This window comes from Mycetomoellerius zeteki, unplaced genomic scaffold (assembly GCF_001594055.1).
Source record: "Mycetomoellerius zeteki isolate Tzet28-1 unplaced genomic scaffold, Tzet1.0 scaffold174, whole genome shotgun sequence".
NCBI lineage: Eukaryota > Metazoa > Arthropoda > Insecta > Hymenoptera > Formicidae > Mycetomoellerius > Mycetomoellerius zeteki.
Window position 1 is genome coordinate 3,173,463 of NW_017256696.1, and position 16,399 is coordinate 3,189,861.

Consider the following 16,399-nt stretch of genomic DNA (forward strand, 5'->3'; position numbering starts at 1 on the left):
CAATAAAATTAGTGTTTTATCAATTTCTGTGTCTCTGATACTTTAATTTATCAGTTTTTTCTTTTCCAAAACATTCCAAATCATTAGATTGCCCTGTTTGAAATTTTACAAATTTCTCTGCATTTCTGAATTTCCGATCTATATTCATTATTCTTTTTTCTCAGTATGTACTATCTACCATAAAAATACTGAACGGTTTATTTTGTACACCCCGTATATGCATCTCTACGAAATATCAGAATGAATACTAATAAATCATAAAATTAATACTATACATATATATCAGTTTCTTACTCTCAATCATTTAAATATTGTAAATTTTTATGCAAACTTCCATAAAATCAATGGTTTTTAGTATTTCGTCGGTAATAATGATTTCTGCTGGGTCAAATGACGCAGTTCATTGCCGATGTCGTGTATTCGTCGACACACCGTATAGATGTATATATCGAGTGTACATAAAATAAAGTTTGCGTAATTGTTTAAATTTAAGTGATTAAGAGTAAGACTAATAATATATAACACTAATTTTATGATTTATTAGTTTCATAGACATATATATATATTTAAACTTAAAAATATTCCATTTATATTTAAAACTGTATTTAATGTTATCCTCTAAGTTTGATTATCAATAGAGATAATTACTGTAGAGAAAAAAAATTGTAATTTTGAAGCAATATATAAGATATTACAGAGCAAGATATTACAAGTACGCATACTTTATGTAATATTTATATAATAAAAATTATGAACTTGATAATGTATTATCCAAATATGATAATAATCGCAAATTTATATCAATTGTCGATAATGTCATCGTTCTTCAATTACCTCCGGACCTTCGGAACCCTTTTAGGCCCGTTTTCACAATATATGGTTACCTAAAGATTAAAGGTTACCAACAGATTCATCAATGAAATTCATTCATGAATTTCTTGGTTACCTTTAACCTTTAGGTAACCATATATTGTGAAATCGGGCCTTAGTGGTCACGAAAATTTGCTCAGGATTATTAAACATTATCATCGTTAATTTAATGATCAATTTAATATTATTAAATTGTGCTTATCAATTTAATTTGTTTGATATTACGTACGTACTACTCTTATAGTTCTCAAAACTGAAAATTAAATTCGGTGCGCAGTTTGCAGGATTAAATATGATACATAAATCCCACAGAATTATTTAAACAAATTATGTAAACTTGACTTGATTAAAGCTTTCATTTCCTAATTATTGTCTATTCGCACGTTGCGATATTAAAAAATACTTTGTTTAATATTAAACAAAAAAATATTTTAAAACTTAATTGAAATTTTTATAATTTTCAGATTTGTAGTTTAAATAACGATCTGATTGATTTTTTACGGAATTATATTGATACAAATGGAGATCCGTCAAATCTGAAATTTTTTTGCGAACTTTACAAATTAAAGTTCCATGAGGTGAATTAAAAATCGTACATAAATGCAGTTTACAGCGAAAAATTTCTTTCGAGTAAAATAATCAAATTTTTGAATAAAACGAAACTTTTTATTCAACTTTGTCACTCAATCTATATAATATAAAACTTTATATAATCGTTTCGGATATATAAAGTTTTCGTCTTAAATTAATGCTAGGAATTATATCCTTTAAAATCTTTTAAAATACTTAATGACGACTCTGTATTTTATTGATATCTGTATAAATGCAAAATTTCAACAATCTGTTTAAGTGCGAAGTATTTAAATAACAAACACTCGGCAATTTTCTGGAGCACTAAAACGACTCGTGGTGATAATTTCCAATTCTGATTCCGATAAATAATAAATTATATCATCAATCGAAATTATATCTTCAGTTGAAATCGAAGAAATTAACAGAGGCCTCTCTTCGAAGGCATGCGAGGTATGTGCAGAACATTGATCGCTAGAAGAAAAATTTCAGGTATTCAGGTCTTATTGTTAGTGATGGACAGAAAGGATCGACCATGGAGTATGCGCGAATCGTCAGGTTGTTAAGAGAGAGTAGAGAGAAGGTCTCTCTCGAGTCTCCACACTATTCGCAGCGTATTTGCTCAGCGGCACTAGCAACGGTCGGACATAATTGTCGCACATGGACTCCGGACTTTGATCCTCACTGAAGCAGGCAAGTCATTGAAATAGGTGTTAAAAAGTCTGTTACATTTAAAGTGTTTCGAGCGATTGCTACACATATATACATACACATGCACACATTGCGGCGCGCGCACTCACGTGTGTGGGTGTGTGCATGCATATGCATGGCTAACATCGTGCGCGCGTGCCGCAATCGCTCTCGACGCTTCGCGCCAGGTCACTGACAGTTTTACGTAATCATTTGGTGCGTCCGAACGGCGAGCCGAATTTGCATGCGGCGCAACCGCGGACGCGAAAAGTTCGTGTTTTACCAACGTTTTATGTCATGAAATGTATTGCGCGCGAACCGCATCGACGTTACCGCACGTGTTCGGAGTAGGAAAAGTTTCGATATCACGCGAGGTGTGATATCAGCACGCGCGAAACGCGGAGCTGATATTAAAATTTGCTGTCACGTGGTTTACTTGTTGCTTGATACTACTTGATTACATGCGATAGAAATCTCTATGACGAGGAAAGAATGCACTTTAAGAATGAAGGAAGGAGAATCTTCCATGAGCTTATGACGAAATCAATAATTGAACAAGATAAATAGGCATCATTGCCGCTTGCATTCCGTTAGTTGCAAATCTGTTAACTGATAAAGTTAATTCTGTGTTGCTAGCTTGTTGAAGGTCGAGTAGATTGTAAGACAATAAAAGAGCATAAAAGCATTTTAAAATATTTTTGCGATAAACGAAAATGTATTAAATAATTGTGATAAATGAAAATGTATTTGTCGAAGGTAATCATAAATAGTGAGCTCTTTGGTGAGTGTTTTACCGAGTTTTTTGCTTGCCTTCATTGTAATATTTTATTTATTTATTTTATTTCCAATTAGTTTTTAACTTATTGTTGTTTTCATTAGAACACCCACAAGTAGATCCTAACAATCGGTGCAAGAATTTGTCGATTTTCTGCAAAGCCACATCTGTGCGAAGACCATTCATCTGGTCATCCTATCCACGTATATTGCTTTTCATATGCATTATTATATGCTTTCCTTAGGTAATAACTTTACTGCGTTTTATTCGATTATCTGAAGATGGCTCAATCAGGAAGCCGAAACATGTAATAATTATTGTGTATTTTCGAATCTATATAATGTAATATATTTTTATGTCTTGACTTTTTACACTCATGATTGTTTAAATTAACTCTTGTATGTCCTTTACTATCGTTATTCTTTTAAAATTAAGAGATCTAAATTTCTTGTTATATGAAAATGTATTTATGCAATTCGAACAAAATCAACTGCTATTACTCCAATGTCGGTACACGAATATGATTGATTTATTAAAGATATAACGAACGAAGTGAACCAACAAGTGCCTGAATTAAAGATATTTCTTTATTTCTGTTATATTACGTTTTCCTTCTTTTGTGTGCAGTATATACAAAATATAATGTATTAAATTAATATTCAGTTTAATATATGTATAACAACAAATCTGCCTGATTTATATCTATTTTTAATATATATCTTCTTTCTTTTAAGCAACACAACTACTAATTTTTTAGATAAAATGGCAGAAATGAAGACTTTAGGATGGGTCGATTATCTGGTTATAGCGATAATGCTGTGTATAAGTGCCGGAATTGGTGTCTATTACAGATTTAGTGGAGGACGTCAAAAAACTATGGAGGTAATTATTATTACTAGATTCTTCTTCTTTCTCGATAAAGGAAGCTGAACCTTTAACTTATACTTTTTAGGCACCATTAAAATAAAGTTTTTTTTTTCTTATATTTTTTTGCTGCAATGAAAAGTAATATGTTTCACAGGAGTACTTCGTTGCAAGTCGATCAATGAGCATTATACCTGTCGCTGTCGCCTTGGTGGTCTCTTTCATGTCTGCTGTTACGCTGCTTGGTGTGTCCGCTGAGAATTATACATATGGGACACAATTTGTTGTAATAAACCTATCGTATCTGTTGGGCACTCCGATTGTATGCTATGGATTCCTACCAGTATTCTTCAAATTGCAGGCGACGAGCGCCTACGAGGTGAGTCTAGTGAAATTTGATTTTGACGCTGGAAGTTTTCAATACAGTGTATATTTAAAAAAGAATATTCTTTTAGTACTTAGAAAAACGTTTCGGAGTAAGAGCTAGGATGATGGCTAGTTTTATTTATTGGATTCAACTGCTTTTATACTCAGGAGTGGTACTTTATGCTCCTTCATTAGCCTTAGAAGCGACAACAGGAATTTCAAAGACTGCCAGCATTGTTATCATTGGCCTCGTATGCGCCTTTTACTCAACAATAGGGGGCATTAAGGCTGTGCTAATTACTGACGTATTTCAAGGCTTACTCATGTTTGCCGCCGTGTTCTTAATTATTGGCACAGCTGCGAATGACGTCGGAGGATTGGGACAAATCTGGGAAATCGCGAGACAAGGACAACGACTTGAATTTGATAGGTATTTCAACTACTTTTTTATTTTATCTACATGAGCTGGGCTACTGGTGTACACTTAGACACTAACTGATATTTTATTTTTGTTACAGCATCGATCTGGATCCAACAGTAAGGCATACCTGGTGGTCTCTTACGCTAGGTGGTTTATGTACATTTTTATCACTTTATGGAGTAAATCAAGTACAAATACAGCGTATGTTGACTGTAAAGTAAGTTTCGTAATTTATGAATAACTCTGGATAAGATTAAAAATTATTAAATGTATTAGAACAGTTACTCAATGAAAAATGAATCATTGAATCGATGTCGGTTCGACATCGAATCCATGGTTATTTCTCACAGGGTACTGACGCTTTATTTATCATATCGTGAATAATGCCGAGTTAATCAAATAATTTTAATTTTTTCTTGTTAATGTTATGAAATATATACATTATTAAATACTATAAAATAATCTCCTCTTTTCAAATAACATTTATCGTTTAAAATATTGGAGAAAATTCCATTAAGATACATTTTGTTTTAGAAATATAAAAGCTTCGCAAAGAGCCATGTGGCTATCATGGCCTATTCTATCGCTTCTTTCGATTACAACTTGCTTTTCAGGATTGGCAATATATAGCAAATATCATAACTGTGATCCATTTCTCGAGAAAAATATTACTTCGCCTGATATGCTTATGCCACTGTACGTTATGGACACGGTGTCTAATATACCTGGTGTACCAGGCATCTTTGTTGCAGGTAATACTATTATCATAAATTGACTGGTTCCAGCTTAATATCTCATAGAAATTATATATAGAAATTACATATTATGAAAAAAAAATCTTAACATACTGATGTCTGAAATATGCTCTCAATAATTTTAAGACAATGTTTAGATAAAAGTGATCAGTGAATATGTTTACAATACTAATCTTAGACGACTCTCTTTTGTATAATTAAATCAATTTTAAAACAAAAGCGTGCAATGCATATTTATAATACTAATCTTGGCTAATACTGTCTATGTATTTCCAGGTATTTTTAGCGCAGGCCTCAGCACGATTTCTGCGGCGCAGAATTCTTTAGCGGCAGTAACATTGGAGGATTACATGAAACCTTTATACAAAAAATGGGTTGGACATGAATTTTCTCCTACAAAATCAGCTTCCATGGCTAAAGTGCTTGCTTTTACGTTCGGTATTATTTCAATTGCGCTAGCGTTTCTAGCGCAATTTTTAGGTGGACTACTTCAGGTAATGCTCATTATTATTCTTCGACGCATAAGATTGATGGTAATAAAATAAATTTTTATCGTAGGCTTCATTAACTATTTTTGGAGTAGTCGGGGGTCCTTTGTTGGGTGTTTTCACGCTTGGCATGGGTACGGAATCGGCGACAGAAAGCGGTGCAATAATCGGTGCTCTCACAGCATTCTCATTTTTATTCTGGATAGTCTTCGGTCAGCCACGTCCAATACCACCTAAATTGCCTACTACTATCGAAGGCTGTGGTAATAATATTGCAAATATAACAATGTCCGTTTTGCAGAACGTCACGCAGAGCTTCTCTAAGTAATTGAATTATCAAATAATAGCTACTGCACGGAAAAAAGGATTTTGCTGAAGAATATAAAAATTAGAATATTAAACCTGATGCACAAATCTGAAAATTATGTCGATTGATTGGAATAATTAGAACGTTTAAACTTGTTGCTACAGTGTCAAAGCTTTTTGTGGCATTAATCATTATGTTTAATTGTCTTTTATAAATTTGATGATGCAGCATAATATCCAGTAAGAAAATTGCTCTCATTACAACAACAGCTGCATTAGCAAATTAACTCAGATAGCAACAGATCCTGTGATCATCATCTACGTTTGCATTAAACTTGCATTTTGTTTGCCATTATAATCTATCAACAGAAACTAAACGAAATTTGTCATTTCGTAAACATTTGAATGAAATATTATTTAAATAATTATGGGAGTTTTGCTCAGATTCTGCTTCATTTCTGCAATAAATTTAACATTAAATTTTATTATATTTTTACGAATATTCTATTGACAAAATTTATTACAGATACTAGCAAAATCCCCACACAGCAAAAATATTCCGAATATATTATACAGATATCTTACAGATATTGTGATCTTTAGGCTGTCCCTATGATATAATTTGGACATTTCTGCTGTATGGATTTCTTCTTAACAAATTTTACTATACGATTTCAGATCTATATATGATTCGCTTTTTATACTCTTGAGCAAAACCGTTTTTTTTAAATGTATATGTACGTATGCGAGATCGTTTAACATACATTTGTCATATTTTTTTCCAGAAGCACCGGCGACAGTTCATACTTCTATTTGTATCGTATTTCGTACATGTGGTATTCACCTCTCGGATTCTTAATAACATTTATGCTTGGATTGGTCATTAGTAATCTATCTCGTTTGATCTTCAAGAAACAAAACGATGAATTAGACACTGATTTATTCTTTCCTGTGTTAGCACGGCGTATACGTTATAGGCGATGCATGGATGTAGAAAATGAAGGAAATTCTTCATTAAGCAGAAATTATTCTCTTAACGATATAATTCATGGGAAAGATGATGCCGCTGATAAAATATGTACAAAACTTTAATAGTTTAATTGTAATTTTAGCTAGGTGTTATGAATACTTTGTACTTACAATCGAAAAAATTGATGTTTAAGTCACAAGAGAGGGAAGGAAGAAAATATTTTTATCTTGTGGGACCTAAATGATAATTCCAACAATTTTAGGAAAATGTTTAGCCTATATTAATTATCTATGATACTTAAGGATGAGAATAGAAAACTTGTTGTAGGTAATTGTGGGAATAACTTATATGCAGTTTATTTTCTTTAGACAACTTTATTTTAGGTAATTGTATATATGTTGAATTGCAACGTGAACGTTACGTCTTTCATGCTGTATTCTCGTGGCACTGCCAGTGAGTGCTGTGTAGAAATTTCTAAAAGAATATACATGTTTTACACAAAAATTTTGCAGTAAGACATATTTTTTGAACGCGATAACTTTAGTTCCTTTATAATTTTTGTAGATGTATTTAAAGGGAATCTACCTCTTAAGCAGTCTTGACAATATTTAGCGACGTAAGATAATAGAAAAAAATAGCTTTAAGGCATTACGCTTATATCATCTACCGCGGCTGTAATGTGTAATTTTCTAGCGATAAGGAAAAATAACTTAGTTATTATGTATAATTATACCAATATTATGCATGGTTGTTTAACCGGCCAATAATAGTCATCTGTGGCATTCGTATACTCATCCAGGTGCGCGAAAATGTGAATTGTTATAAAATGTATATTGTTTTCTTTCTTTTTTTAATAATTATTTGTGATCTATGGAGAAGGAGGTTAATCACTTGGCTACGCAGCGAAAAGACAAAAATTGGGCAATTCCCAATTAGACAGTAAGGAGAGACTCTCTCTCTCTCTCATCCTCGGTCTCACATAGAACATAATTTCAACATTTTCCAATTATTGTCAATACATCTACGAATTTGCTAAAGATGGTTTGAAAAAAATCAAAACGCCCAAATAAATTAATATCGACAGTCACTGTACAATTTTAATATATATATATTATGTGAATATTTTTAAACTATTGTATAAATTGCGCACCAATTACCGCGCTGTGTTAACGCTCTCATTATTCGTATATTATATATATTATTGTTTTTTAATAACTATTCTTTACAACTATTCATTGCAAGTTCTTAAATTTTGACTCAAGAATGTACATTTAAATAATATTATAGCCGTATCTTACTTTAAATAATTTTTAGTATTTAGTGTAAAATTTTGTAAGCGTGTAATAATATTATTAATATTTAAGAAATCAACAAATCATATTTCAGAGCATATATTAAGAGTTCAATATTTATCTAAATAAATAGTTTTTCTTGTGTTAAAAATACAATTGTGTTTTGTGACTATTGTTTGCCAGTGTCAACTTAGATGATAAAATTGCAGTTTTATATTAAGCTCGACTGAAACGCGTAAATGACTTTTATAATTTCTGCTGAAAAACTTTTCAAATATCTTATTAAAAAATGTTCTTCAGAATATTTTATATTTTAAATTTATAAAAAAATACCTTTATATTTTATGAAAAAAAGTTTATGAAGAAATTTCTAAACAAAGTTCTTCAATTTCTTCAGATTTTAGAAGTTTTGTTAAAAAATTATAGAATAAGATGTTTTAGAATATTTCAAATTCACATACGTTTTACAAAGTATACTCTAGAAAAAAAAATAAAGATTACTTCCTCAGCATTTTAAAAGAATATATATAAAAAAGATTAGAAATTTTCTAAACAGTTATACAATTATATATTAATTCTAAAAAATTCTAAGTAACATGGATACTCTAAAAATTATATAAAAAATTTTACGAAAGATTATTACCAAGGATTATTTTACATTAATTACTAGGATACATTAATTCAGGGGGGTGCCCGAGAAGAGGGGTACCTGAGAAGAATGCCATACGGTGATGCCAGGGCATCCCCCGCTAAGGTCGGAGAAGGACACAGAGGAAGTTTTAGTGGGTAGGTGACCCGTGGAGGTAAAACTCATTTATGGGTGTACGTAGATTGAATCCCACACTCTCGGTTAGGTCTACCGGGGAGTCTTTGAAAATTTCTTCCTCTTAAAAAAAAAAAAACAAAAAAAAGGATACATTAATTCAAATTTTTAGCAATTAATAAGAAATAGTCAATATTGACATAATAATTACAACAATAACAGCGAAGTGCTAAACATCTGAAGGAATTCAAAAAACACGAGAAACGCCACTCTTATAAAATTAGATGTTAAATATATATGTATATATATATGTTTAAATAAATTTACCTTGGATATGACTGCGCACTGATTACTTTCAACACAATCAATCTGAAATATTAATAATCCCCCAAATTTAATCTTAAAACCTGTAAAAGAACTTATTGTGAAAAATATCACCTCGTACATGATATTAATTGTAATAAAACTTCTTCAGTGCGTCACACATTGTAGTTACATATAATATGACAAAATACGTAAAAATAGTCCTTTCTTGCAAATTGAATTACAAATTTCTCAAAATTGTAACGTGATAGAACAAGTTGAAAAATGCATTCGGTCATTCAGCATCCAAAAAATTATTAAAAATGACTAGTCTTGTTCTGTTAAAAAGTAATTGTTAGCAAAAAGTAATTTTTTGTGTAACAGTGTAATCTTTCTCATTATTTATTATATTAAAAATGCACTATGTTTTGTGATTTTTTACACTATCCATTTAGATAAATTGCGGTTTTACATTAAAATCAAATAAAACGGAGAAACAATTGTGAAATTTCTGATAAAAAATCTCCTGGCATCTTATAATATTTTTATGACTATATATTTTAAATTCTGAAAATTTATGAAAAAAATTACTTAAACTCCTACAGATTCTGTAAGTTTTCTTCGGAAGTTATAAAATAAAAAATCTTAGAATATATTTCAGAATTCACATTTACAAATTATTCTAAGAATAAATCCAGACTTTCGATATTTCATATTAAAAAAGTGTCTACCAACACTCAAAAAAGTGATCTTGCAGTTACAGCGAAAATTATCTAATGAAAAATAGCTGGAATAGATAAATTTCTAGCAGGTACTGCGATATTGGATATGTATTGCATCTAATCATATAGATGACAGAGATAGAATTTAGATTTGTGCTATAAATTCTATGCGTATGATACATAATTTTCTATTATACAAAAAACAGCTATAATTCTAACTGGAGCAGCAAAATATCTTTTTGCTGCTCTTTACATATTTAATTATTAGGAAACATCAATTTATGATTGTTAGTTTTTTTTAACAATAATAGAGATCGTCTATATATAAGTGATACATAATAATTACAAAGTTTAATGGCAAACTCCTTCAGATTTATATAAGTTACTTTTACATTATTCTATGCGTTAGACATAAGTTTCAACAAGTATCGGTAATGTTAATTCAATCTAATTATAATTCCATCATTAGACGAGCAAAATAGTTAATAATTTCAGAATGTGTAATGAAAATGAAAAACGCTTCCTGTTTTCCATGTCTTATTTTCATGTCGCGGCTTTGCTGCTCAGCTTTATCTACAATACGCAACTATCAACTTCCTCTGAAATCTTCACAATATCCAGGCGGCAAAAGAAAGGAAAAAGAAAAATTGCAGCCTTATATGCAAAATGATGGTACACCATCGCACGATGGTGGAGGGGAACAAACCAAGGTGACAGCGGAAAGCTTCTGGTTAGTTCGGATTGATATGCCAGATTGAACTAACGCCGGCCAGTTGAAACCAGTTTCAATTTATGCGACTCTGCCGGACCACCGATCGGGGCTCTCAATGGGTTCTTTTTAATTATTTTTCCACTGAACCTTGTCAGTTGGTAGGCGGAGGAGGAGCGAGAAAGAGAGACTATAAAACTACGCTCGATGTTTAAGTTTTCTTCCTGGACCGAATGACCGTTTGTTAATAACCAATTAAGTCATCAACGTAATGGCAACGGATGCTTCACCTTTGCCAGTAGTGTCAAACATTTCGATGATCTTCCTTCGTACAATGATTGATTCTTTGACGTGTGCTGCTGACGCTCTTTCGTAGTCGTTCAATTAGACAATCTTCGCATTAATTTTTGTTAATTATAAAATTATCAAAAAGAGACAAAAAAATTATAGCTCTCACCGTTACACAGTAACGGCTGAAGACCGGCATTATACGTTATGCCAAAATTATGAAACTTAAAAATTAACCTTTCTGTAGATATGAAAATGTCTATGAAAAGATTTTTGAAATCACTAATTTCAAATATGACATTATAAATAAACTGGAAAAATTAATTTTGCAATAATTGTTATAAACAAATTATTAAATATTTACTACAGAGGAAAATTGATTACACCAACTGTGTGTGATTTTGTAAGAAAAATTATTTAAAAGAAACACAACTTTTTCCAATTGTTATTTTTTTGTTAACCTTATTTGTTCAGATCACGAGCTGCAACAAATTTTAATAACCTAAGATTTTTGTTTTATTTTTTGCATTATTGGAAAATGATAAGAGAAAAATTATACTATGTGTTCCTTTTGTAACTTTTCCTGCAGAAATGGTTAGCGTAATCAATTTCTCTCTATAATCGATATTTAATGATTTGTAATAATGTTGCAAAATTGATTTATGTAATGTCCTTTTTATGTTACAAATGTTTTTCATGCTCCTATTATCAACTATTACTTTTTTGCTAATTTTGCTAATTTAGTCAATATATTATGCCTTAATGAATTCAAAAAATAAAATTGATCATTTTATTTTAACACCTTCATCCAAGATATAATTTTTTAAATTAAAACATATTTTTCTTCAAATCATATAAAATATTTAAAAAAATCAAATCTCAAGATATTCATTTTCTTGAGATACTCAAGTGCATTTATTAAGACATTTCGTTTTTAATAAAGAATTTTATTATTATAATAATAAGCAAGAAATAACAAAAATTGAGAAATCAGTTTTAAAGCAAACATATAAAATGTATCATCTTTTTCCAGAATAACTATGAAGCCTTGTGGAGCCCAAAGTAAATAGACGATCATATAAAAGCAAAAACCAATATATTACCTATATCAATAATAAATGTGAATTAATATAAATTAATATTAATTAAGAAATTATAATATTATTGTAAATTTTATATGACACTCTTTTTTTCTATGTAATCATTAGGGCAACCAAAATACGTATAGGGTATGTTTGTTTTTATTTGACTAATAAAGAAATAAACTAAATACAAATTTGTTTTATAAGAAATTATGCATTTTGAGCCCTATATGTTACAGCATATTTTTCATATTTCACACATAAGAGCATATTTTTGCATATTTCACACATAAAAACATATTTTTACATATTTTGCCCACACGTGCACAATTTACATATTTTATCTTTTTTTATATATTTTTATTGTATATTTCACGTTTGCTAATTTAAGTTCATGATTAATTTTTTTCTAATATAATAAATAGGATTTCTGAGATAAGTTTTTGTCAATTACAAATATAGAACATATTTTACATTTTTGAAAAAGGAATTGATTAAATAAATAATTCCCACACGATGCATAGGTGCGCAGTGATGTCAGAGGAATCACAAGGAGAAAAAGATTTTACGCTTTTATGTTCAATCTTCTATATTTCTGTCATACAATACATAACATCAAAGACTCTCTTTCTCTAGAGTTACTATAATAAATAATATGTATTTGTTTAATTTTAATGCTCCGTAAGACTAATTAAATTTTTTAAAAATGTAAACAAATTTTATCAAATTCATTTTACTGTTATTATAAGTAAAAAACTTAATCAATAATTCGAAAATTTGTGCGATAAAAAGTAATTTTTAAATGCATATATTCCTTTCTTTAGAGCATTTTTTCAATTTCATAGAGCATATTTTAGGCGCTTAAAAAGAGATTTACAGCATAATTTTGGGATATATTTCTTCCTTTAGAGCATTGTTTCAATTTCACAGAGCATATTTTAGGCGCGGGATTTTTACAGCATAATTTTGGTTGCCCTAGTAATCACATAAAATTTACCATAACTTCGTCTGTAACTAGAAACATTAATGCAATATTTATGTTACTTGCCATTATTAAAAAATCATATGAACATGTCATTACCTGAAAAGGAGGGGAGGATTTTTATTGTTTCAATTTTATTTTTTATATATATTTATATATCATAGAATTATATATATATATATATATATATTGTGTTATCTCACAAAGTAATGAGATAATATATACATACCTTTAACATATATCTTTGTAATTCTCTTCATTCCCGCGTTCTTATGTCGTATTATTTTTGACAACACGCTTATATTATCTTGGGCTTTCGATGTCAACAATCTCTGTATGTGCTGCGCCTTCTCTCCCTCGATTCTAATAGGAATAAAGTTTCTCTCTTTTGTGTGTATAGTCACAGAGTGAATAGAGTGATGTACGAGAATAATAGTTTGTTTTTAGTGTGGTCATGTATAGGCATTTGTATGTACTCCATAATCTGTTAATTGTAGAATCAAAGCATACGCATAATTGATCCGGTCAATGTAACATGATTTGCCATGATAGTTTCGCTTAAGGATTTGTTGTCTTATGAATAATTTATTAATTTTATGAAGTGTCTGCATAATTTTCTACCATTAAAGTTTGATAAGGGGTGAGTATTTAAATTAGCGGAACTGTCCTGAGAACAATAAATCTTTGTAAGACAAATTTTTCAAATGAATTCACACTCGATATAATTAAAAAAACAAAAAAATATTTAATAGGAGATCGTTAAGAGTTCGCTTTTTAATTTGCAAATTTTTCCAGCCGAATTTCCATCCCCTCTTATTAATACTGAGAATGTAATATTATTTCAATATAATTTTTTAAACGCACGTATAAATCAATAATTCATAATGTAACTTACGTATACATATATACGCAATTAGCACCGCGGCGTATTTTGCAGTTCGCGTCACTCATGAGTCCGAGGAATCGTGATTAATGCGCTGATAGAAATGCATTGGATAAAAGCTCTTTACCGCCCTTCGTCGATTTTAATCGGAATTATCTGGTTAGATCTGAACGCGACTGTATGCACAGGGTGTCCGAGAAATTTTTCAGAACGTTCTCTTTTCGAAGCGCAGGTGTCAGGAAACAATTCAGGAAATTGTTGGCAGAACTCTTGATTTAAATACAAAATCAATATCTTTGTGGCAAATCGATAAAAATTGGATGTAATCCAATTATCATTCACTCGGGGGAAAAAACATAAATAATTTGCATTTGTGTTTTTGATATAGAAAATCTGATTCATTCGGATATTTTTCCTTTTTTGTTGTATACAATCAACAAATATTTTTTGTTTACGTATGTATATGTGCCAGAGAACACGTCGTTTCCGTTCGGGTCATCTGTCAGTCATAAATTCTAGATTATGATTTTAATTAAATGCATGATTTATGCAATTTCAATTTCAATTGACGCACATCGACGTATAATCCTACATCAGTTAGAAATTCCCGTCTACCTAGTTTGTTTATCATCCTGTAAACCATAACCGGTTAAATGTGGACTTGGCTGGATTCGCGCGTGCTGTGACTTCTTATACGTTGGACGTACGACATTGGCTTCTTGTCCTAGCTCGCGTTGCGGATCGGCTGTTCGACAGTCGACCCTAATATTACGCATATCGTTATTGAAAAATGCATATGTCCCACATAATTAAACAGAAAAGAAACTCATGATTTTCAATAAAAAGTATGAAAGTGATCTAACATTTTTGGAAAAGCGAGAAAGAAGAAAACAATAGAAAATGATTTTCAAATAGATTTAGAAATATACTACAACTTCAATTCTCTTTTGCCACTTATGTGAAATACTCCGAGAAAAACGTCATTGAATAAATACAATTTGACTAGCGCGCGACACACACACAAAGCTAAATGAAATTAACTAAGATTTAAGTTGCTCATTTATTATGATAATTATGAACATTCAATTACTCACGTAGTATAATCGATACAGAATTTCTTTATCGATTATCAAATGTCTATCAAAAAGAAAAGAACACAAAACTTAAAAAATATATAAAAGAATAAATATATTATTTGAGTCCTCTCTCAAGTCCTCTTGAGTCAAAAGCTGCTTTCAAACGTTTTAAGAGTGAAGAAATTAACTCCTTCTATATTGATGCAGCAAAAAAGATAAAAATACAAAATTAATAAGAATAATAAAATTAATAGTAAAATAATAGTAAAATATATTAATATATATAATTATAATTTAATAATTTAAAGAATAATTTAAAGAAACGAAAGAAATTAGATTTAAAAAACATATTTTCTCTCTCTCTCTCTCTCATTATTTCTTCGATATCTTTCTGTTCATAAATTATTAATTATGTCTGGTGTAATTTATATTAGACTTTGAATACGCTAGAAAATAATACATACAACACCGTAATGAGAATGTTCCTCTTCTTTTATGTTTTCTGTATTGTTCTCGTCAAACACACAAATCACTGATGGTGGAATGAACTTATAAAATCAGATATTCAGTGAACAGAGCATCGTCCTACGTTGAGGACATATTATTTTAATAGACATCCGTCATTGGAGATGTATTTGTTACGCTACACTATAATTTTGTATGCTTTCAAATGATCTCTGATAAATCTCCGCTAATTATATTAACCTTGGAATATATTTACATTGAAGGAAATAATTAGCAACAATATCACCGTTTTCGTTGAGTCAGTTTAATAATTAATTATGCTTTATATGTATCTCATTTATAAATCTGATGTAATCTTTCTTTTGCAATATAAAAATGCGATTCATAGTACAGTTTCATTTCTATTAATACGTATAAAACGTAGATGTTGCTTTTATTTGTTCGTAGAAATTAAGTTTTAAGTTTTAATGAGAAAAAACGTGGAAACTAAATTTCTCAATATTGCATTTTTAAGATGTATTTTGAAATAGCAAATGTGTTAATTTTATACAAGATCCTATTTTACATGATGATCTTATATCTCTCTCGAACAAAGCGTTTAAAGAAGAAAGATTTGCGTAAAAGTTATATAGCTTGAGGAGGCGCGCGAATAACAATAAACTAATTTTCGAAAAAATTTAATTTTTTGAGAATAATAAATAAAAATTATCGCCATTTTTAAAAAATGGAATTATTATGTTTTTTTATATAATATGATCT

The 16,399-nt window shown here is 30.1% G+C and overlaps 1 protein-coding gene across 2 annotated transcripts; it reads left to right on the plus strand.

The window, feature by feature from the left end:
- The first annotated feature begins 2,265 nt into the window (after positions 1 to 2,265).
- On the plus strand, positions 2,266 to 7,294 carry LOC108721585 (putative sodium-dependent multivitamin transporter). 2 transcript variants are annotated; one of them, XM_018446206.1, is made up of 10 exons: positions 2,266 to 2,911; positions 3,010 to 3,149; positions 3,663 to 3,787; positions 3,927 to 4,148; positions 4,225 to 4,565; positions 4,654 to 4,773; positions 5,091 to 5,308; positions 5,588 to 5,805; positions 5,870 to 6,123; positions 6,891 to 7,294. In XM_018446206.1, the coding sequence occupies exons 2-10, from the start codon at positions 3,125 to 3,127 to the stop codon at positions 7,195 to 7,197; spliced, it is 1,830 nt and encodes a 609-aa protein (XP_018301708.1). In that variant the 5' UTR covers positions 2,266 to 2,911; positions 3,010 to 3,124; the 3' UTR covers positions 7,198 to 7,294. The 2 variants fall into 2 exon arrangements, with proteins under 2 accessions (XP_018301708.1, XP_018301707.1); XM_018446205.1 differs by having other exon boundaries at positions 3,010 to 3,108.
- Positions 7,295 to 16,399: the final 9,105 nt, after the last annotated feature.

Coding starts and splice junctions, on each gene's coding strand:
- LOC108721585 (XM_018446205.1), top strand. CDS start 2,866: ATGAAAATGTATTTGTCGAAGGTAATCATAAATAGTGAGCTCTTTG. Junction 2,912..3,009: donor CATAAATAGTGAGCTCTTTG/GTGAGTGTTTTA, acceptor TGTTTTCATTAG/AACACCCACAAGTAGATCCT. Junction 3,788..3,926: donor GACGTCAAAAAACTATGGAG/GTAATTATTATT, acceptor TATGTTTCACAG/GAGTACTTCGTTGCAAGTCG.